This window comes from Calidris pugnax, unplaced genomic scaffold (genome assembly GCF_001431845.1).
Source record: "Calidris pugnax isolate Ruff unplaced genomic scaffold, ASM143184v1 scaffold211, whole genome shotgun sequence".
In the NCBI taxonomy this organism is placed as follows: domain Eukaryota; kingdom Metazoa; phylum Chordata; class Aves; order Charadriiformes; family Scolopacidae; genus Calidris; species Calidris pugnax.
The window spans coordinates 7,087,450-7,111,213 of NW_015091083.1; the positions used below are offsets into that span (position 1 = coordinate 7,087,450).

Sequence of the window (23,764 nt, forward strand, 5' to 3'; positions counted from 1 at the left end):
AGGTCATCATTAAAACATTAAGACAACTCAACCCCTTCAATTTTTTTTTTTAATGTGAAAAGCTTAATAGTTTTGATCTATCTCAGATGCTTTTGATTTTTAAAGAACATTGAATCAAATGTGGTGATACAGAGTTCTTATTTGAATGCATTCGAAAGTCACTTGTGTGTAAATCAAAGAATTGATTGGTAAATTAAATTGCCTAAGCCATGCCAGCAGCAGCGGACCTGGCAATTGCAAAAGCCTGTAATAAAGTGTTGCAGACAACTTATCTCCTTCCTTTCATCAGTCTGTGCACTGTAGTAGCAGCAAGCATTCAAATTGTACTTGATTTCACCACAGAACACACTCAAGTGTGGTTCACAAACTATATTGCCCTTGAAACACCTGGGGTTTGCAGCTTGGAACCTCTTATACTCTTCAGCTTATTAAGATTGTTTTGTTACTGCTGCAGTCATTGCCACATTTTGCTTTGTAAATCGCTGCTTTTACTGTTCAGCACACATCCCTCGATAGCTTTGGTCAGAAAGCTTACATAAACCAGAGTCTAGTTGCTGTTAGCAATAGAGGGGATGCAGCCAGCATCCACTTTTCCCATCTTCTTGGGGGGTGATGGGGAAAGTCCAACAAAAAACCCATGTGTTCTAGAAGCTCCTCACTGTGCTACAAAGTTTTTGAACTAATCACAAACACTGTAAGAAATTGAACTTTTTTTTTTCTTTCCATAAATATTTGTCCAAAATGCTCCCCCCTCTTTTTTTTCTGAGCAGCTTATGGCATTGCTCAGTGCTGCACTTCGCGTTGCAAGAAAGGGGTAGGCAGAGCATTATCTGTAGGCTTGGTATCACCTAGGTCCAGCCTCTTCCCCATGACTCATTGCAGCTCCCAGTTGATGGCATGGCTCATCTCCTCCTACCTACCTCCTTGGTCTCTTCAGATGTTTGCTCAGCTCCCACTTGTCCCTGCAGGCCACTTTACATAGCTATACCTGGTTTCATTCAGCTTGAATCTATTCTACTTTCTGTTCCTGTCACATTTCCTGTTTGCTGGATGCTTTTACTCCACCAAGCATTTACCTAGAGCTAAAAGATATAACACAACACTTGTTACAGGAGGTGACTGGAGATGATTCCTTCCATACAGGCATATCTTTTTTTTAGATCATTCTTCCAAGCAGCGGACAGCAGTTGGGACACAGGGTAGTAGGACAACATAACAGTAACCCTATTGCTTCACTTATGTAGTGCTAATTTGACTGGCTAGCACAGGTAACAGTAATAGTGGAAATGAAGTGGGATGGACTTCAGTATAAGCTGCACAAGCAGACTGTGTCCCTGGCAGCATTAATAAAATTCCCAGAGGTGCGAGTGTATGTAGATCAGCATGGCTCTGCCCCCCAAACGATCCCAGTTCCAAGGCTATAGTTCCCCTGGGGGCTGTGAATATATCCTTGTGTGTCCATTGCTCCTGTTGCTAGGGTTGGACAACCACCAAACTTGAGGCTGCATGTAGTCCCTCGGGAGGAGAGAGGTGTGGCTTAGCTGTGCTGCAGTCACACCTGGGATGGCAGCATGAACAAACCAGATGTGCCGAAAACAGCACTGCAGGGCTGTCACTGCTGCTGGGACTGCCTGGGAGATGAAAACATCTTGCAGAGCAGAGAAAAATGAAAACCTGCATTACCTGTTTGAATATAAGTAGGCAGCTCTCTTTTCCTTTTTTCCTCCTTCTTTCAAACGGACCCAATATTCCCTCAGCGGGGTGACTTTTCTACTATAACCTCTAATGACCCCAAACTCATGGCCCTTTCACACCAGCATCTCCCCAAGCTCTGTTGCTTCTGAACTTGCCCTGTGCCATCTCTTCTCCTGTCTCCTCAGCTGTGTTTTGAAGTCCCGGCATCAGCTCGAGCCTGCATCCACTGCTGAGCAGATGCTGGAGCTGCTGCTTGCACAGCAACGCTGCTGTCCTGTGGCATCGTACCTCTGTGCCAGGTAGTGGCTCCCAGCACAGCAGCTGGGGATGTGAAGACAAGACCTAGGGTAAAGTAAACCATGTTTGGTCGTTAACTTTCCGGAAACAACAACAACAAAAAAAATCTTCTCTTGGTGTTCAAGTAACTACAGTAAAATTAATGTAGATACAGGCTGAGAGAAGGAAAAAGGGCAAGGTGGGGATGGCAGGAAATTGCACTGTGTTCATTAGCATATGAAGAGGGCTATATTTATACCAAGTGCAAGGAAGGCAGCATGATCTAGTGGGCATTTAGGAAGGTATTCACATTTTCACTAGACTACTGCAGAAGCTCTTCCCTAGGACTGCACGTGCCTCTGACATTGCTTTTGAAGCGACTGATGTTCCTTCTTTACCGCAGATGAACTCAAACATGCTTGAGAAAAGTCTGAAAATTCAAGAGACTTGGATTGCGCTGCTGACTTACTACCAGCTGTGTGGGCAAAATAAATCACTTCACTTTCATATGCTCAGAAACAAGGACCACAATGAAATAAAGATCTTGCCTCACAGGTTTCTTGAGACATGGATCACTTTTATCAGAGATCCTTGGATGATTAGTATAGTGTCAGTACTGATGCTACCAAAACAAAGTAATCCTCAGATGGGGAATACCATGGTTACATTGCAAAGTAAAAAGTCAGCCTTCTTACAGGCAGTAATTATGTGAGCCTGGCAGTTGATAGTGGTGATGATGTGTCCTGTTTTATGTACTTTTAGATACACAGCTCAGCCGATTGTGGATCTTGAAAGCTTAGAACTAAAAATATTGATTTATAGAGTTTCTGAACTGTCACTGAAATTTTAGGAGTGTATTTAAAAAAAGAAAAAGCTTTTATTGAACAATATTTGTCACCTTAACTGTCATTTACTGTGGAATGAGATACTCTTCAGGGTAAGAAACACTGAGAATCTGGTCAATATTTGTGTACAAAAATATATCTGAAGGTCTCTTATGTGAAAACTTACAACATTTTCACTTGAAAGGTTGAAAGTTATTACCTGTATTTCAAGTAGGATTAAATGGAAGCAAAGAAAAAGCTACCAGGAGTTTATACAGCAGTTGCGGTGGAACTGGTCTCTCGTTTGCACATCTAGCAATGCTATGGATTCAATCTGACTTAAAGGAGCAGTTTTCAGAGTACCAGAATGTAATTTTTTGTGCCAGCCACCACAGATCTGCAAGGCCTCAGACTTGGAAGGCATGTGCTTCTCTTGTGCGCCAAATGTAGCACAAGAGTCAAAATAAGATAGTATAGGTATATTTGAAACTTACTGTACTTAACGAAGACTTTCAGTCCTTGTTTATAGACATGAAGAAGAACCAGATCCAAAAAAAACTGTATTTAAATGGTTGTAGTCAGAAGTAATTAATGTTTAAAGTGACTGTATAACCATACACAGTTAACCTACATAAGTGCAGATCCTCAAGAGGTTTGTGATTAGTAGTTCACCTTGCTTCCTGCCTAATATATTGGTACCTTGAGATGTTATAAACACTATGTACTGCTAAGAATTGTTCACAGTGTGAAGGCTTCATTGCAGTAACTGATTCTTCTAACGCAAAATGGCATGTTTCCATTTCTAGAGGAAGTCATCCCTGTGTCAGGCTAAATACTGATAACCTCCCACCTCTACTTCCTACTGCTGCTTCCACCTGTAATGCTGTCATGGCAAGACCCTGCTGAGAAGGACAGGATGTGACATTGCAGGTTATAATGGCTCCTTGGTCTGCAAGGGGAACTATTACTGTGTTATGTGAGATGAATTGCCTCTTTCCAGCTAGACTCTGAGTGAAGGAATGTAATGCTGAGAGGTGTGTTAGTTCTCTGCACCACTGCTTGTGCTATCCTGGCTCAGTGAATTCAGGGCTGATTAAAGGGGCATCACTGGATCAATTCTGTAGGCTCCTTCATTTGCCCCTCTGTCTGAACGGGCCTGGCCACCCCATTCCTTGAGCGTGCCCCAGATGCACCAGGCAGGAGAATGGGCAAAGCTCACCCAAAGGCTTCCAGAGCTGCCTTTTTAAAATTTTTGGACCCATGAGCTCCCAAGAACTGTCAGTGTGGAGCAGCTCCACTGAAAAGTGTGATTCTCTGCACCTTCATATTTACAAGGCTTTCTTAGCTTGAAGTGCACTGTGGAATGCAAACACGGATTTCTCTAACCCTGAGGGTTCTCAGCCTGGTTACCCTGTGGGTATTCACCTTGCTCCTCTTCTCCTGTTTCTCCAATAAAGCTTTAGTTTGTTTCCTTTTTCTCATCCCAGACCCCCTTCTTCTTCCCGTTCTGCAGGAGCCTTGTAGCTTCTGTGCACCCCAGCTCTGCAGCTGGCGTGGGTTCTCGGGCCAGCACCCTCCCAGCTGATGGCACATCCTCAGCTGGTTGCAAAGAGAGTAGGGAAGGAGATGGGTTCAGGGGATAGGGCAGAACAAATTCAAGTATCATGTGGGAATGGCTTCTCCTGTGATGTTACACTGGTTTCTACACGTAACAAAAAAACCCTCTTTCCTCCTGGCCTGCCCTTTTCCCACTTGTTTCTTTCTTTCTTCTCCTGGCTTCAGCCTGTATCTCTTCATGGACTCTCTGAAGCCACTGTGCTTAAAAGAGAAGGCAAACTGTTTTCACCTGGGTGCCAGACTTGGATAGGTTTAGGAAAAACCTAATTCTCTCAGGGCTGTGGGTTCACCAGTATTTAAAATGATTCCAGAGCTCGTTACTGTTTCCTTAAACTGCTGAGGGTTCTGTCAGTTTGCATCCAAGATGATGACTACTGAGAGGGAGCCTGGAAAAGTTCAGGATGGAGCAGCACAGCTCCTGCTCCGGGTCCTGCCGGAGCTCCCCCAGCCCAGCTCACTGCTCCGCTCGGGAGCCCAGGAAGCCTGTGCACTGGCCTTGCCCCTGCTTGGGTGATGGAGATGAACATCCATCAGAAACAACTTTTATACACAAGAATTGTAAACAGAAAATTTAATTAACAAACTCCTGACACAGCCTGACCCTTCTCTTGTTGGAGTTAATAGCTAAACTCCCTCTGCCTTCGGCAGGGCACTGTGGGCTTTTCCATCTATAGAGTGCTCGAGCACCGAGGAAAGGACTCCTGCACGCCTGACAGCTGCAAAACTAGGGTGCTAGGAAAATGGAGCTTTATGCTCGTTTACTCTTGTCATAACAAATTCTTTCTCTTTCAATACATTCCTGAGCTCATTCTCCTGGGCTCTGCAGCCCGTTATTGAAAATCTGGCAGGAGCCTGTCTACTAAAACCAGAGGCCAAGGCATGCTCAGGAAAGTATTACAAGTATTGTATTGCATTTGTGCACATATGCTTATCAAGCAAACATGTAAATATATATTTGCACGCATCTTCTGACAGAGTTATTCATGACATGAGTGTGCATATACCCTAGATGATCTTGTTTGGAATTTTTACTAAATGCAGGACCACATACAGAGATGTTTTCTCAGTCATTACTCAGGAAAAACTCACAGCTTTAACATTATAGTGCTTATATACATGCAAAACCATAATACATCACACAGCATTTTTCTTTCAGCTCAAAAATTATAATACTTTCATTGTCACGAGACACCACAAAAAAACGTACAACTGAAGCACATTATAAATAAATTCTATTAGAAACTTTTGGACATGCATCTTCAAGTCCACTTTAAGAGACTTAATAGTTTCCTTCTCAAATGAAAAACAAGATTTTGTTTCCAGCCCAGAATTCATTAAACACCCGGTCAAATCTCTGTTCTTTCACATTTGCCACTTCTTCCCCAGTTATTTCCAGAATTTTAGAACTTTTCTGCATTTCTAATAATTCAGGATAGCCATTCCAAACTCTAAAAAGTTGTGCTTGGACAATAGCTGTCACTAACCAAACTGAGTCACCAGGATCGGAGAAGGAATTTGGGCTTGTCCAATGAAACCAAAACCACGGCCAATGTTTTGGGTTGTTAAAATAAAATCTGTAAAGTATCTAAAAGGCAGTAAAAAGTTCAGCTTTTACCTATCACTTTGATAATGCCTGATTTTACTAACAGACAGGATTTGAATATTTTTTCATTTATTTTTTAAAAGGGGCTAGAATGCTTTCTTCTTTCTTTTTCTTTCTTAACAGCATACACAAAAGCAATATCCCCCAAAGCAGACTTGCACTCGGACACGAGATGAAAAACTTATGTTTATAAAAGCCATCTCCTTTTGCTTAAAGCAGAGAGATGTGCTGAGAAACTGGTACAGTATGACAACATTTTAAACACAGAGAAGACAAGATTTATCTGGCTGGTATACAATATAAAACAAAAATCGAACACCAATGTTACAGCATTCTATTGAAACAAACCACAAATTAGATGCTTTGAAGTCAAGCCTATATTTTCTTCAGCTTTATCATGAATTATTGATCCACTTTCCTCATTAAATGGAATGGCAGGCTCTTGCAGTAAATGGACAAGTGACTACAACATTTATATAATCAAATATCCTCTGCATCTGGCAATAAAACATGTTTGTGAGTAAAACATCCTTTCTGAATTGACATCCCTGCAAAATAGATTACTAGAATAACCACATTCCTTTTCTTTTGTCTCTAAAGCACAGCTTCCCTTGCATTATCATGCAATCCAGTATTTTACACTGATCGTATTAAGCAAAATATTTTCCAAGAGCCTGTATCGTCCATTGTGCAACAGAACATTTCTTCTCTATAATGAGATGTAAATAAACTGTCTCACTTACCTTATTTTCTCCATCTCTGCCGCAGAGGCCTACGAGAAATCAAATAATAGGAGCAAGTGAATGAAAGAAAACATTCACTCTGCAGATTTATGCATAGTTAAGGCTTTCCAAATGGTTTTCGACAAGTGTCTACAAAGCGACGGTAAGCGAACCCCACATCTGCATTAGCCGAAAATAACATTGACAGATGAACTGGGGAATAATGCAGCACGCTGCAGGAGCACTGTATACCCACGAGCCATGGGCAACAGAATGACTCAGTTGTAGCGCTGAGGCAGAAAATGGGGAGGGAAGGGGGAAAAAAAAAAAGCAGCGAGCAGCAGCAAGTAACAGGTTACTCTGCCTCCTGGGTTTGGGAGGAAAAGTTGAAATGCGGTGCTCCCCTCTGCTCGGTGGGCATGGCAGCAGTGCTCTGCTGGCGGGGAAACGACAGTGACTTCATCACACGTGAGTTTTGAGTTCAATTCATCATCTTTCACAGAGCCCCGACAGATGGAAGGGACACAAGCTTGCCCCCTTAGTGGGAGTTTCGAGTAATCAAATTACTTTCCTCAAGTAATACACTATCTTGACAATTAGCATCTCAATACATGGAAGCTTTTCATTAACCCTTTCATTGCTACTCACCCAGGCTGTAGCTTAAAACTCCGGTAACTCCGCTGGTCCTGCCGCTGCAGCCAGGCTCCCATTAACCCTTAGACAGCAGCTCAGAACTCCTATAGCCCCCAATCTTTACATCCCGGCAGAGCTGTAGGTGGTCGTTTCATTAATCTGTCTGCTTTTTACCGTACGGATGCCGTAAAGCCCTACTTATCTATAGCACGGCGACTCATTAATCTCTCCGACACTACTTATATCAAAAGCACAGTCTTGTTAACCCTTTGGGTTCTTTTCATCATTATCTCGCACAGATCCTTAATAGCTGCTTCCATTTCATTTTATCACAGCGCTGGCACAGAATCTCATCAATCCTCCTGGTCCTGCTTTATTGTAACTAAGGAATGAGCACTCAGAGCAATCCTGCAATCGCTAGAGCCAGATAAATCCCAGCATCACAGAATCTCTTATTTATACCGAAGGCATTACCCATTAATCATGAACACTTTAAACCTTATTGATTAATGGCTAACAATCATATTTGAGTATGAAATAAATTAAAGATTAAAAATAGGCAAATGTAAATTTAATCAGTTAACCAGCAGGAAATTTGTCAAACTGCTTAATAAAACATCCCAAATGACAAATTGTGGGTTCTCCATTGGGTCACTCATCTTCTCTTCTTCTCATTTACTTTTGATTTGCCCATTAGGTAAGTTGTTGGTCAGGCTGGTGTTTGTATGATAATTTCTGATGATATGCATTAAGGATTTTAGGCATTGACCATAACTTGGTACGCAAGAAGCCAGCTGCAGGAAAAGCCCTCCTCAGCTTCCCAGTAATGGATATAATACATGTTTACGTGGTCTCTGCATGTCTGTTGAAAGCACAGGGTTGCCCATGGCAAATCCCAGATTAAAAATCTAATGTAGGAACCTATAATTCTTTCTCTATTTTTTTTCTATCCATTGAATCCATGCAGGAAATAGTTTAAATATTGTTCACCCGAAAATGAACCATAGGGGTGTTCTTCCTGGGCATGGGAAGTTACTAGCAGCCTCATGGGCTTCCCAGTTTGGTTTTCTGTAGACAAACTCTCAAAAACTGCGTTACTCATCATGCTCCTGTCATTTTGGGCAGGTGGGACATAGTTTTCCCCAGGGCCACTTACTACTGCTTTGCCTTGAACTGTGGCAGTCACCCATGAAGACAGAGTACTTGGAATATCTGATTTCAGTGCTTCTATTATGTCAATATGTACAGACATAAGGGGAAGCTGCCTTGCTTTTGCCTAGTGCTTTGAATATTGCTGTACTTAGGGCTTCAGAGTGGGGGTTGTTTTGTGTGATAAAGGCGCAGGATGGAGAAGAGAAGCTGTAGGCTGGCTTTCTGGCTATACTCATCTGTGATTGCAGGTGAGTCATTGGCTGCCAATCCCGACAGGAAATTAGTAGGGAAAAAAGCACAGCAAATGCTTGACACCAAAACAAACCAGAAAACTAAACCAAGCTGCAATTACTTCCGTTTGAACTATTCACTTTTTCCTCCCCCCCATGATAGGGCTTTTTTTTTAACCTCCTCAGAGTAAAAGCTACTTGTTCTGTGGAACATGGCCAATTTTCCTTTGGATCATCAGGGATGTTGTCCTCTGCCTTTCCCTGGCAGCCTGTGCAGCAAAGAGAGGGCTCCTCTCTGATGTGGGAGCGATGGGTTCAGCTCAGTTCAGCTCAAGGAAAATGTTCTGACCCAGGTCAGAGCCCTTTCTGGGCTGTGGCACTGCAACACTCCGTCACTTCTTTTGATGGGAATACGCTTTCAGCAAATAAATAGGAGCAGACGAAAGGACTAGAGTCCAGCTGTTTTTCAGGGAAATGTCCTAGCTTTAAGGCTAGAGAGTCAAATGAGCATATAGGAACTTCAGATGGTAAAAACAAAGATAAGAACATCTGTAGAAATGTACCTTTCATCCTAAGCAGTATATTTTTTTAGATAATTGTGCTCCTTAGGAAGGTCTTTTTCCCCTCCTTTTCCATCTCTTCTTCTTCTGCTGCTTCTTCTGTTTCTACCCTTTTTTTTTTCTGCATTTTTTTTCTCCAAGAAAAGCCTTAGCGTCTCAAAATTATTTCAGAAGTTGGTGGTTTTCTGAAACAACTCTGTTTTCACAAGGTGACATTTTTACTATGGCAAAATTGCTGTTTTCTAGCCAGATCCCTGCCATTGATATAGCCTGTGAAAGTTTAGAGGCTATATCATCCTCCCACTGCTGTCTATGAAGGCTCCTATCTGAAATATCCTACTGAATTGATTTTAAAATATATTCTAAACAGCTCTGAATTGGGCACTTTTAGGACCAATCTTGTTCTGCAAGTCTTGTGGGATGTATTTCAAGCAGAAAGACTGAAGTAAATGTTGGTATGAGAATGTCCTTTATGGTATGTCATTTATAAGTTGCTACCTGCTAGTGGGTTGATTTATTTCAAGTGCTTCTTGATGCCTGAACTGAGCAGTGTGATTGAAGCTGTGAGACTTTTTTTTTTTTTTAATAAAATATCTTTAATTAAGATCAGTAATTAACTTTAATCACAGAAATATCAGATTTGATTTAAATACCTTCTTTTTTTTTTTTTAACCATATCAATGCAGTGTCACTAAAGAATTTGTTTAATCAGCCTAAAAATAACAATTTTTCCTTTCAACAAAAAGGTTGACCTCAGTAATTCAATATCCTACATTTCCATTATCAGTCTAGTACTTAAAATACTGAGACTGGTTTGAGACTGATTTTCCTTTGTACAGAAGTACTTGGTGTGGCAACTTTGCCTGGAAGCACTTTCAGGCAAAGCCTAAGAGTGCTGGTAGAAACTTGACTTGTTTCCAAGTATTTAAAGAAAGCAAGTGTAAAACAGGACAAATGACAAGAGTCTCCTTTTCTGAAAGTGCTGAGCATTTGAAAGTCCATTTTGGAGCAGGTATTCAAAAGGCAAATCAGTTATCTTTTTTTTTTAAATTATCCCACCCCCTCCCTGCATATTCTAGATTGCAAGTTGATATTCTTTGACCAAAAAGTAATTTGCTGGCTTGAATGAAAGCAGGGATGCTGTTAATGGAAACTCCAGGAAATTGTACTGTGGCTTTTTTTCCCTTTAGAATATGGTTCTGTTTCAGACAGCATGACAACTTCTCAGTTGTTTTCAAGTTAGCAGAGCAAATGATAAATACTGTGATCCCCTAATGATCAAATTCTTGGATTTTTTTGTTATATGATTGCTGTCTATAGTGTTGATTTTTGAACCAAAATTTTTAAAAATAAAATATCTATCATTCTATTCAATACACCTGGTGACTGCATTGGTAAAATACTGTGGGTTTTGTTTCTTTTCCTTATTGTATTATCACTTTCTGAAGGACAAGCAATCATGAGATTTCAGATCTTCCAGATGTGTAATGAGTTTCCTTGAGGTCAGTTTTCATCCTTCTGCATCTTCCTGATACATGTGTGAAAAAGGAGGAATACCCTGGAGGTGACATTTTTTTTTCCTTATTTTTTTTTCCTTATTTTTTTTTCATTTTTTTTTTTCCTTTTTTTTTTTTTTTTTCCTTGGAAACAGGTGTTTCATTTTAGAGGGAGGCACAGGACCCAGAGTCTGGCTTAGTGCTCACTGGTCTTCCCATTGAGTTCAGTGGACTTTAGACTGGCATGTTGGTTAGTTGCTATCAAATGTATAAGAAAAGAAAGAGCAGCAGGAAATTACTACCACTCATTTAGTCTGACTGTTACGACTCTGGCTTGTTTGGTATTGTGGGATTTGCTTTTATTTCCGTTGTGAGTAGAGCTGTAAATGAGAGTTCACTCACAACTAATGTCATCCCCGACTTCTGGCACATTTGTAATCTACCACATGTTTTCAATCACAATTATTTTACTTCAGCATTTCTTTTGTGCTTGCAGTTGTATGAACGTTTTATTGATAGGAACTTCTGTGGCCATTTTCCTTTTTTTAACTATAGGGTACAAGAGTAAGAGATTTGATTTAATAAAATTTACAGACTATATAATTTGATAGGATCAATCTTCAATTAGACTCTTAATCAATTTTTAGTGATTTCTCTGTAGAGGCTTTAAAGTACCACTCAAGTGGTGCCGGAAGAAAGACTAAAATTTAATCTATAAAAACTTTAGTAGAGCTGGAGGAAATGTCCGGCTGCATTTGATTTATCTTCGTATATTGAATGTATCTAATTGCTGTTTATAAAAGAAGAATCTTTCTGTAAAAATTTTGCCTGAAATTGTCATGCAGATACAATGAAAATTGAGTCCAGTTCTCCATAGTTACAATTGTAATAGATATTTTTTTCAGAAAGCACCTCCTCCAAGCATACCTCCACACCAGGGGCCATAAAACACCTCCAGTATTCTCAGATCATCTGAAGGCAGTTCATATATAAATGGTGAAGAGGTTTAACGCTGAGGGAAGAACACAGAAGAGGTCAAGACTTACATCCTATATCCCTGCAATACTAAGGAACTTCTTGGAACATTTTTCCCTGGCAAGAGGAACATCACGCATACTAGAAACAATGGGAGGGTTTCATTAAGCTGTGGGGTTTTTACATGTCTCACCTTAGGAAAAGGATCTGTCAGTCAGTTTAGACATAAGTAGCCATGAGTAAGACATACCGAATCTCTCTACAACACCCAGAGTAGCACTGCACCTTCCCGGCATCCCTTCCCTATCCGGTACCAACTTCTGATGCTCCTTAGGGTGAAAGAAAAAATCCTCCACAGCAAAATCAGATGTTTGGGACTGACTGCATACAACAAAGATATGGTGTAATTGGACTCAACTCAATGAAGAAATAGATAAATTGCCTTTTTCATTCTTAGAGCAGATGACTAAATTCAACACAAAAAAATTTCACACATCTGAATATTTCCAGAACACTACTACTCCATCATGCAATGTCCATAAGGCTCCTGGGCTCCACCTTGAAAGAGTTAATTTTTTTTTCTCTGTGTGTTCCCAAACACTATGAAACTGATTAAAATCAGGGAGTGATTCCAACTATGTTAAACTTTGTATGACCAGTTTATCTCTGTTTGATCTTGTATGTATTTTATGTTTAAAGATTTCTACTCCATCCTGTTTTTAAATTCCCATATGCATTTATGAAGATATATCTTAATTGAAAGGGAAAACAAGACATTATTCTTTGCTCTCAAAACATTATGCTCCTTTCCCTCAGTCATTTCAGTATCCCTTTTTCTGGATATGTTCGAAATTAACTTAAATCTGATTGAAAGTGGGTGATTAGAGCTATATATCATGTACAAAACACCTTAGCAGTACCTTGTATAATAATATGAATGCTTCAGTGACTCTAAAGAAAATATATCTGCAGTGCATTTTAGGCTTGTCTCAGATTTCCTGTGGTCCTGTCACAATGGAGATTCATAGCTGTTTTGCTCCATTTCTCTGCTGCTTCTAAATGATGAGCCCCACTACATGAAGTCTTTATGTGGATGGCTTTGTGTTAAATTTCTTCATGTTTCCATTATGCTGCTTATAAATAAAACAGTTTTTATGAGCTTCATAATTGTTGTCAAACGCTGTTATCATTTAGGCAAGCCCACTTATTGATTTGAAGTCCCTAACAAGTATTTGTAACAAGATGTGTCCAAAAACTTCTTCCAAAGTTCCAAAAACCTTTTCCCAAACTGACAGACTTCCTTTCTAACATGCTACTTTTTTTTAAAATACAATTTTCATTCAGGTTAATAATCTTGAATCACTCTCCATTATATCAGTTTTAGACAGTAATTCTCGGCTGAGCACTTTATGAACTGTTTCATGCAAACCTAGGTAGATCATGACATGTTCCTTGAGTATGAAATTGCTCCTCTTAACAAAAAGTTACTTTTTGTAAAACTGTTGTGTTTTATACCACTTCTCTGCATCCTTGATTGCTCAGCCAGCTTGACCATGAATTCTTTGCTCCACTTCATGTTACATTTTCCCTTTACTAGTTAGAATATAACTTTTGAACTAATGTACACAGTGATAAGCTTTGTTTCTGACCTTGCAGCTTCATGTGTCAATCAATCAGGATTTTGGACTGGAGATTACGACAGGATTTCTGATATCACCAGGGTGAATGGGCTCAGTTTGCTCCTACCTTAATTATAGTGGTTTCTGTTAAACCTTCCTCATTCTTAATCAGATATGCTGCAATTATTCCCATGTTCACTATAATTCTTATTGAAAGATGAGACAAAATATCCGTGTAATAATTGGACCACATCTAAATTATCCTGAACTTCTGTCTGACCTTCAGCATACACCAGGTCTTCCTTTTTTTTTGTTTTTCTGTCTGTATGGTTGAAGATATCTTCAGCCCTAGTCTTGAAAAAATCCTTAGCAAGGTTGAACTTCATGAAACTGAAATTTTGGCTGAAAGAGACTGGGGAATAGCCACAACAGTAATAAGATGAAAAGAAATCTTGGGCATTTTTCTCACGATAGGCCTTTGACTCCTCTGTGGCATATACTGCATGTGTGAACATGTATCAAATAACCACAAATTAAATTGAAACTATAACCTACAGGCTTCTCTTCTGCATGCTTGGGAAAACATAGCATTCTCAAGCTGTTTTATTTCCTAATATTTTAGGATCTTTGTTTTGCTTCCTTAGTTTCATTTTCACTCTGTAAAGTCTCAGCGCCAGATTCCCAACAGGGGTAAATTAGCAGAGCTCCAGTGAAGTCAAGCCTTGCTGATTTATACCACTAGAGGGTCTGCTCTTAAATGGTTGTTTGGTGAGTCAAGCTGATTTCTGTCATACCCAGTACTCTCAGCTAGCATGAAATGCCATAGTCCCTCTCAAAAAACAGTCCCAAAAGAACCCGCACCTCTTCTCTACATCGTTTGGCAAACCATCCAGTGAAACCTGAACAAAGATTATCAAAACCAGGAGGCTTCCTGCCTTAAAATGACAGCTGAGACTCCACTTGAAATCTTCAGTATGCTTTTTCTCGATCAGGTGATTTGAACGTGTGTATGTAATTAATGTGATTAAAGTGCTTATTTATATTAAAATAGCCCTTGTAGCCATCAGTAGAGGTGAGGATCCATGGTGCTAGGAGCTGGGCAAACTCCTCATACAAAGACAAAAGGCCTTTCCAGACAATCTAACCAGCTAAAATAGAGACAGGTATGTGCAGTATTTTTGTTTATTTTATAATGCAGAGAAACAGCAGCACTTTTGTCTTCTGAGAATGGATCAATGAGCTATGGGGTTGTTTTTTTTACCATTGTTCAGCATCATATGATGCCACAGAATTACAAAAGGTTAAAATAGTGAGGTAAAGCCACACTGCTTGTCCAAATGACCCTCTACACACTTCACTTCCAGCTAGCTTGACTCCAGTGTGACTCCACCAGCTACAGTATAACTGTAAATATTGTGAGTGGAGGCTGAGAAGCCAGAGGAAAATGCAATCTAATTGACTAACTGGAGTCTGTGTCTCTTAAACTAATACATGGCACTACTGAGTGCGCACTGCCAGTATACTTATGTGGGTGTTTATATTACAGACATTGGTAACTGTAATTACAGGCATTACATTAAAGTATTTAGCCACAGCGGTTGCCATTTAAAAAGTCCCTGTTTGTCAACAGATAATACAAAGTGGTATCTGAGACAGTCAGGAGTAACTGCAATATCCTGGAGCACTGACTCCTGACTTGTTAAGGGTGGCCATGTACTGAGTGGGACCAAAGCCTGGCTTGTCATGAGCCAGGATGGCATATGAATTCTAACATAGCTGATCCTATGCATTTCTGTGTTTGCGTCTTTATATCTCTACATATGTCTCTACATACCGGAGAGGTTTTGTTCGTGAACGTTGGTGATGGGAAGTGGGAGAGAGAGATGAGAGGGGGAGCAGAACTGTAAAATTCCCACGTCCTACACTTGTAAAGCTCTGTTTGTTACAAAATATGAATTTTGTTCTCTAAATACATCTACATCTATCTAGGTGATAAGAGTAATCACCTGTGGTCCTGTAAAACAAAGCTTCACCTTTTATTCTTCTTATTGTGGTTACTAGCTTTGTGCCCAGCACCACCCCTAAAGGAATGGTTCAGAGGAAGGCAACTAGAATACTAAGAGAGACAGAAAACTCATTGTAGCAAAAACAAGACTAAAATAAGTAAAAATAATTGTCTTCAAGCAGGGAAGACATAGATGTAAAGAGAAAGGAAATAAACCATTTTCCAGGTTTGGTGGATTGAGTAGTAAATAATGGGTTCAAAGCCAAAAGATTTAGGGAAAATGTTAAGGGGGATATTTTAATCACAGGGATAGTTATGTACTGAGGGGATTTCCCATAATAGCTGTGGGATGTCCTATAAAGTTTGGAAGGATTTACATACAACTTTCCTGTCTTAGAGAAGAAGGACAGACTAGACACCTTTCACAGTTCTTTTCTGACTCTTCTGACTATGACTTCTCCCCCACAAAGAAAAGCCAACATAAAGCAGTGCAAACATTTCTGCCAATAAATGGAATTTGCTCTCTGCTTTACTCCATTCAACATAAGTCAGTTCCTAAGGCACCATTGCTTCCCTAGGACCCATGCCCTGGGGAGCTGACCGAGTCTCCTAAAAATAAGACTTTTGTGTTCATGCTTCTTTTTTCGCTTATGAAATTGTTTGTGGACACGGAAGATTAAAATAAATAAGGTGCATTGATATACCCAGACAATGTCATAGATACTTCCTTGAAAAGAAAGCCAAACTTCAAAGCTTTCACTTCTCCTGTCACACAGCACTGGTGGAAAACAATATCTGTTTATTGATTCACCTTATATTTTAATCCCATTTCCAACCAACGTGTGTGGTGCTTCAAAGTCACACCGGTGGGGCTCTATCTATTTCTGGAACTAAGGTTATTCCAGTGAATAAAAAAGCCATGGCCTCTGATAGGTCATTTGGAATTGTGCCTATAATTGTTTAAGAAGAGAACTTTACTTAAACAATAAAAGAATGAGGCCAGATAATGAGATCTTTGATCTTCCTCCTTCAAACCAGTCTCTCCCTTCACCAAAGGAATATGATCTTTCTAATAATATTATGGATGAGATAAAAAAAAAAAAAAAATCTCCCCAAATCCACAGCAGACTAGAAAGGAATTAGGGTGTTACTTGAATGAAAGTATCTGGTTCTAGTCACCACTCTGGCCAGGAAAATCCAAGCATGGGGAAGAAAAGAGGAGATGATATTCCTAGAAATGTTGGTTGATGCTGATTTCTTTTTACCACAAGATACCAGAGCAAAGCCTACTCTGTACATTTGAGCTCTCATTGGTTGATGCTGATTTCTTTTTACTACAAGATACCAGTGCAAAGCCTACTCTGTACATTTGAGCTCTCAGTGGTAGGGTACATGCAAAATACGCGTTTGTAAAACCGGCTTAAAAAGTTGTATGCTTCAGTCCTCTACTGTTAAAGTTGTAAAGTGTCGTCTTCTATCTACCTGGAGGTCAAGAGATGATGAGGGACCATTCATTATACATTCATAATGTATGACATAGAATCATAGAAAGGTTAGAGTTGGAAGTAGCTCCCCAAACCCACAGCAGACTAGAAAGGAATTAGGGTGTTACTTGAATAAAGGTATCTGGTTCTAGTCACCACTTTGGCCAGGAAAATCCAAGCGTGGGGAAGAAAAGAGGAGATGATATTCCTAGAAATGTTGGTTGATGCTGATTTCTTTTTACCACAAGATACCAGAGCAAAGCCTACTCTGTACATTTGAGCTCTCAGTGGTAGGGTACATGCAAAATACGCATTTGTAAAACCAGCTTAAAAAGTTGTATGCTTCAGTCCTCTACTGTTAAAGTTGTAAAGTGTCGTCTTCTATCTACCTGGAGGTCAAGAGATGATGAGAGACCATTCATTATACATTCATAATGTATGACATAGAATCATAGAAAGGTTAGAGTTGGAAGGGACTTTAAAAATCCTCTAGTTCCAACCCCCCTGCCCTGGGCAGGGACACCTCCTACCAGGCCAGGTTGCTCAAAGCCTCATCCAGCCTGACCTTGAACATTTCCAGGGATAAGGCATCCACAGCTTCTCTGGGCAACCTGTTCCAGTGTCTCACCACCCTCACAGTAAAGAATTTCTTCCTGATATCTAATCTAAGTCTACTCTCTTTCAGTTTAAAACCATTAACCGTCATCCTTTCACTACACTCCCTACTAAAGAGTCCCTCCCCATCTTTCCTGGGGACCTTGAGTCCCCTTTAAGTACTGGAAGGCTGCTATAAGGTCCCCCAGCAGCCTTCTCTTCTCCATGCTGAGCGACCCCAACTCTCTCAGCCTGTCTTCAGAGAAGAGATGCTCCAGCCCTCTGATCATCTCTATGGTCCTCCTTTGCACCTGCTCCAATAGGTCCATGACCACCTTTGCTGGGGATCCCAGAGCTGGACAGAGTACTCCAGGTGGGACCTCACCATGGAATAGAGGGGGAGAATCACGTCCCTCGACCTGCTGGCCACGCCTATATCTATATAACATGTAGATACATTTATATGGATGACTCACTGAGAAGCTCAAGATGGTGAATATTAATTACCATCAAATTAATCTGTGAGATAAGATAGGTTTTAGAGAGGTACCTATTTTACAGAGAGCTTGGTTTCCTTAAGGGAGTCCCAAGGTCAGACAGTGATGTTAAAAGGTAGAAAAGACTTGAACCTTATAATGCCAAGACTTCAGCTAATTTGTGAACTACTTAATCTACCTCTTTCTTCACCTCTTTTGTAGGCAGGGTAAGAAAGTAAGAAAAGCTCCTTTTGCTTGCTCCTATCTGTGCTCCTGCATAAGTGTCAGCCAGATTCTCACTCCACTATTGTCTAGTAAATAAGGTAAAATATTTCCTAAGCTGCAGTGATTTTGGTTTCTGCAAAGCCACAGTGTTACTGGTCTCTGTAAACATTGCTGAGTCCAGTTGTGTAATTGTAATAATTTTAAGTATAAGGTGACTTCTATGCTTGACTTGGATGGTGTCTTAATTGCTAAAAGGTCATAAGAGGTCTCTTCTTTTTATATTCACCACATTGTGCATTAGCATTCTTCTCAGGGGTTCTTTTCTGCAAGTTTAAAGAAGTCTGTTCTTACTCCTACACAAAACGTGGAATTGTTAGGCTTTACTGTGGAGACATTAAATCAGACTCTGGAGATTCCTTTGTCGAAAAGGAAGCTGTATTGTTAAAATTACATCTGGCTTTTGCACGTGTCATATTTCACAGGAGCATTGAGCCCGTATTATCTAGTGGCTTTGCTTGCAGTCTTTCTTTACGCAGTGCTATTTTTAGATTTTCATCCTGTTGGAATTCAATAGTCTAGTTGTCAAGGCAAGCAAGAGAAGATAGCTAAGGTTGAATTTGTCAATGATTCAGCCATGTTTGTGGTTACTATTACTATATAATCTGGCAGTAGTGGGGGACAAATACCACATTCAGGACATAGAATTGCATGGAACTGTCAGGTTTTAGATTGAAATTATAAAGTGCTTATATATAATTACAAAACAGGTTTGAATCATTACAAAATAAGAAGGTTGTCAAGACTCTGAGGGAAGTTGTAGTTTTCCTGAAAGGAATGGCAGTGCCCCATACTTTGGCTTCAGCTAGGATTTTGCCCTTTTTCCCTCTCCCCTGCCCTGTATGTCTCTATGGGCACTTTCTTTCATGTTTTTCCTGTCACATAAAGGAGAAAAGAGTTTGGTGGTGGTGTTAGATGGTGGTGTTAATGAAGGATCATATGAGAGCATTATCCTATCCTGGTGCATGATAAGAAGCGAGGGCATTTGCAGTTAAAGAGTCAGGCTCAAAATCCATTAAAAGGCTGACTCCAGTGGGCTACAGACCAAGGCTTAATACTGTGTCATTACAAGAGCAACTGAAAAGCTATGAATGAGAAAATAGACATAATTCTTCATAGGTGAATATCTTTGTAATGTATATCTACTTAAACAGTACTAAAGGCAATGATCTAGCAAAGCAAAGCCCTTATGCAGTTTTGATCACAAATGTTATTTCACTGAAAATAGTGTGCTCTTGTGCTTAGCGTAGCTTTTGGGTCAAAACGAATACAGAATTTTAAAGATCACCAAATTATAACCCTCAGTGATTTCAAAGACTCTTACTGTGCCCTCTCAGACACTGTAACAAAACCACTCTGATTTAGAAGATATCGGATATTTTCTTTAATGAAGTTAAAATCAGGCACACTCCTAAAACTCCACAATGGCATCCATGTCACTGGGTGGATGTATCCTGAGATGTTTAGGTGCTGGGGTGACAAATGCATTTGTTCCTGTAGCTGTAAGTTGGGAGACTCCAAAGATGGAGGGAGCTGCAGGTGGTGAAGGTGCTGGTTTGAGGTTTCTCAGGGTGCAGACTGTGTGCGTGTACAGGAATGGAGATGGCAGGCCCGGGGATGACAAAACTCTGAACTGTCTTAAATGAGCTCAAAACTTTCTACGCTGGCTGAAACCTGCCAGTGCACTGAAACTAAGTTTCTCAATATCAGACACCCAAGGTATTATTGATTAAAGAAGGATGTAAGGGTGGCATATTATAGATGCAAAGTAAATAACCTACTTAGAGAAATCCAACAACTCGTAAATTTTCCTGTTCTACAAATTTAAGGTTAAATCACAATTTTTAAACAATAAGCCATTAACTTCAGTTGTTTGAGTGCTGTCTGGCAGGGAAACCTGACTATTGCCAGTTTGCTCTATGAGAGCATTATCCTATCCTGGTGCATGATAAGAAGCGAGGGCATTTGCAGTTAAAGAGTCAGGCTCAAAATCCATTAAAAGGCTGACTCCAGTGGGCTACAGACCAAGGCTTAATACTGTGTCATTACAAGAGCAACTGAAAAGCTATGAATGAGAAAATAGACATAATTCTTCATAGGTGAAGATCAGACCATTATCCTATCCTGCTGCATGATAAGAAACGAGGGCATTTGCAGTTAAAGAGAGTCGGGCTCAAAATCCTTTAAAAGGCTGACTTCAGTGGGCTACAGACCAAGGTTTAATACTGTGACATTACACGAGCAGCTGAAAAGCTATGAATGAGAAAATAGACATAATTCTTCATAGGTGAATATCTTTGTAATGTATATCTACTTAAACAGTACTAAAGGCAATGATCTAGCAAAGCAAAGCCCTTACGCAGTTCTGATCACAAGTGTTATTTCACTGAAAATAGTGTGCTCTTGTGCTTAGTGTAGCTCTTGGGTCAAAACGAATACAGAATTTCAAAGATCACCAAATTATAACCCTCAGTAATTTCCAAGACTCGTACTGTGCCCTCTCAGACACTGTAACAAAACCACTCTGTTTTAGAAGATATCGGATATTTTCTTTAATGAAGTTAAAATCAGGCACACTCCTAAAACTCCACAATGGCATCCCTGTCACTGGGTGGATGTATCCTGAGATGTTTAGGTGCTGGGGTGACAAATGCATTTGTTCCTGTAAGCTGGGAGACTCCAAAAGTGGAGGGAGCTGCAGGTGGTGAAGGTGCTGGTTTGAGGTTTCTCAGGGTGCAGACTGTGTGAGTCTACGGGAATGGAGATGGCAGGCCTGGGGATGACAAAATTCTCTCTCTGAACTGTCTTAAATGAGCTCAAAACTTTCTACACTGAAACCTGCCAGTGCACTGAAACTAAGTTTCTCGATATCAGACACCCAAGGTATTATTGATTAAAGAAGGATGTAAGGGTGGCATATTATAGATGCAAAGTAAATAACCTACTTAGAGAAATCCAACAACTCGTAAATTTTCCTGTTCTACAAATTTAAGGTTAAATCACAATTTTTAAACAATAAGCCATTAACTTCAGTTGTTTGAGTGCTGTCTGGCAGGGAAACCTGACTATTGCCAGTTTGCTCTTTGCAGTGTGGAAGATTTGCAGGACTGAACTACCAGTCTCCTAGCAACCACAGATCCTCTAAGAATCTTCTCTTTGATAGTCCCTAAAATATGTTAATGCCACTAGATATTGCAAAATAAAACACTGGGGCCCACACCTAATGAAATAAGGAATTTTGATTTCTATCTTCAGTCCAGAATAACAATGCACTAGTCTGTAACTGTAGCACAGTTCTGACAGTGACTCAACCCAGTTTGGGTTGCTAACCATTTTTGTTTTGTTTAATTAGATTCTCATTACTAAATCCCAATAGTGCAAAAGCTTATACACATAACTGTCTACGTGAGTAGTCCCAGTGAACTTCATGTGACTATTTATGTGTTTAATTACTTGCTGGACTAAAGATTTACTGCCTAAATTTTAGGAGACAATATTTTAAAGGTACTGCTTCTCTCTCTTCCCCTGGTTATCTACATGCATCTTATTAGAAGAGTATTCTCTGACAATCTGTTAAACATGTGCTGAGAAATAGAGAATTTAAATCTTGAAAGCAAAGTTCAAAGCTCACATCCTCATGGGAGACTTTGATTCAGCAATTATGTTGTCCTCAGAGCATCCCCAGAGTGCCTCACCCCTCCAAAGTGCAGCAAATCTTTCAGGGTGCGGCCCTGAGAGCAGGAGGGAAAGAAAAAAGGAGCAAGTGTGTTAATCAATTTGAATACCTACTACAAGGGACAGCTGCAGTGGTGGGCCACGAGACATCAAAAGGGCTACACTGATGTAAGCCAGCCCAGGATGCAAGACTGTGCATTTAATGTAAAATCCCAAAGGATGCATTCAGGCTGCTTCATTGCTATTTTTAATGAATGAAGCAGGAGGGACTGTAGTGCTACAGAGAACTTGGTGGAAGGGACTGAAATTTCAGATTTCTGAAGAATAAGGAGGAGAGTTCGCAAATGTTTATTTAAAAAGGATTTTTCCCCCTGAACTTTGGCTTACTGAAGAGACAAAAGAGTTCAAATAGAACAAACTACATGAAAGCAAAAGACTACTGACCATTTCGTGTCAGAATATCCGATTGGTTTCTTTCAGAGTGAAAAAAGAGATGATAGAAGTGAGGCATATGAAAGGCAGTGTCGTGTCTGTCTTCTCCAGAGCAGCCCTGCCCGAGCTCTCGAGTGCAAGGAAGGGAACTTTCCTTCTATTTAAAGCACTTCTATTTGTAGCATATTGAAAAGAGCTGCCACTAATTTCTATGCATGTAATCAGTAAGCAAAGCTACAGTAAAGTGGAGGGGGATCCTCCAGGTGATGAAGTCCTCTGTAATTGAGGACTGTGGTCGTTTTGGAATAATTATAAACAGCTACTTCTAGATCTTCCAGATTTCTGAAAGTGCTAAGCAATATTCCAGACATCTGATTGTGGGCTTGTATGGAGCTCTGACATTCAGCATCTTTTTAGAAGTTACTGCAGAGGCAAGGAAATTTCTTTCTGTGAGTTCTCTGGCATGTGCTGTCAGTGGACACAGCCAGTCAGCTGATTACTGCAATGGTCTAAAAGGAAAGCTTTTTACAAACTGGATTTATCAGTGAAAAATCAAGAATATAAACAGGCCTAAAATGGTTCTCTATTTTTATCCCGTGGCTTAACTAGCAAAAAATTATGATGGAATTTCATGACTGTAAGTAAATATCTTTTTTCTCTATTCAGCAAGATTATTTCTTTCTTAATGCTCGCATCATTATTTAGCACAACAGTAAAACTTGTACCCAGATCAGGGATACAGACTGTCCTCTGTGACCCCAAATGATTTCTGAGCCACAGACCATATGTGAAGCAGTGCTATTGATGCAGGTCGGTCTGTCTTCTGTTCACATGCCAGGTGGTTGCCACTGAGACAAGAAAAAGGGACTGAAACATAAGGAGAGCCTACCAAAAGGCTACAGAGAGGAGAAGAATGGGGAGGTATCAAATAATGACAGCCTACACCTCCAAACATGTCATGCTGTACTGATGAAATTTGGAGAGAAGTATTATTACCTTAATAATGCTTTCCCCAGTGCTTTCCTAGGCTAATGGTTTTCTGATGAATACCTGGCAAAGATAGGTGGGGAACAGAGAGGTTCTGGCCTTTCCCAAGCTGGAGAATGTTACAGAACTGCTCTCTTTCACCAGAGGTCAACAGCAAGTCAGCGGACTCTGAGTGCTGGTAGAAGAAATGTTTATAATACAGGCCAGGAAAGATTCTCCCTTGCCAAGTGGCAATGAAAGAGATAGAGCAGGCCACATCAAAGGGACTTCTGCCAGAGTGTCCTTATTAAATACTCCAAAAGAGCTTCTAGGGAGATAACAAATGGAGAGAGAGTGAGAGTCAAAGGGAATTTCCTCTACTGCCATCAGAACTGCTGTTTTGAGAGTGTTTTTTTTTCAGATGTTATTATTTCAAAGGGGCTGGGCA

General features: G+C 40.2%; 1 protein-coding gene across 3 annotated transcripts in view; it reads right to left on the reverse strand.

Moving 5' to 3' along the window:
* The window catches only part of BEGAIN (brain enriched guanylate kinase associated), a 166,583-nt gene that overhangs the window by 104,718 nt on the left and 38,101 nt on the right, over window positions 1-23,764 (reverse strand). For all 3 annotated transcript variants that reach the window (XM_014957705.1, XM_014957707.1, XM_014957706.1), the window contains exon 2: window positions 6,759-6,787. In XM_014957705.1, the coding sequence (XP_014813191.1) occupies window positions 6,759-6,787 (29 nt within the window). The remainder of the gene's footprint in view (window positions 1-6,758; window positions 6,788-23,764) is intronic.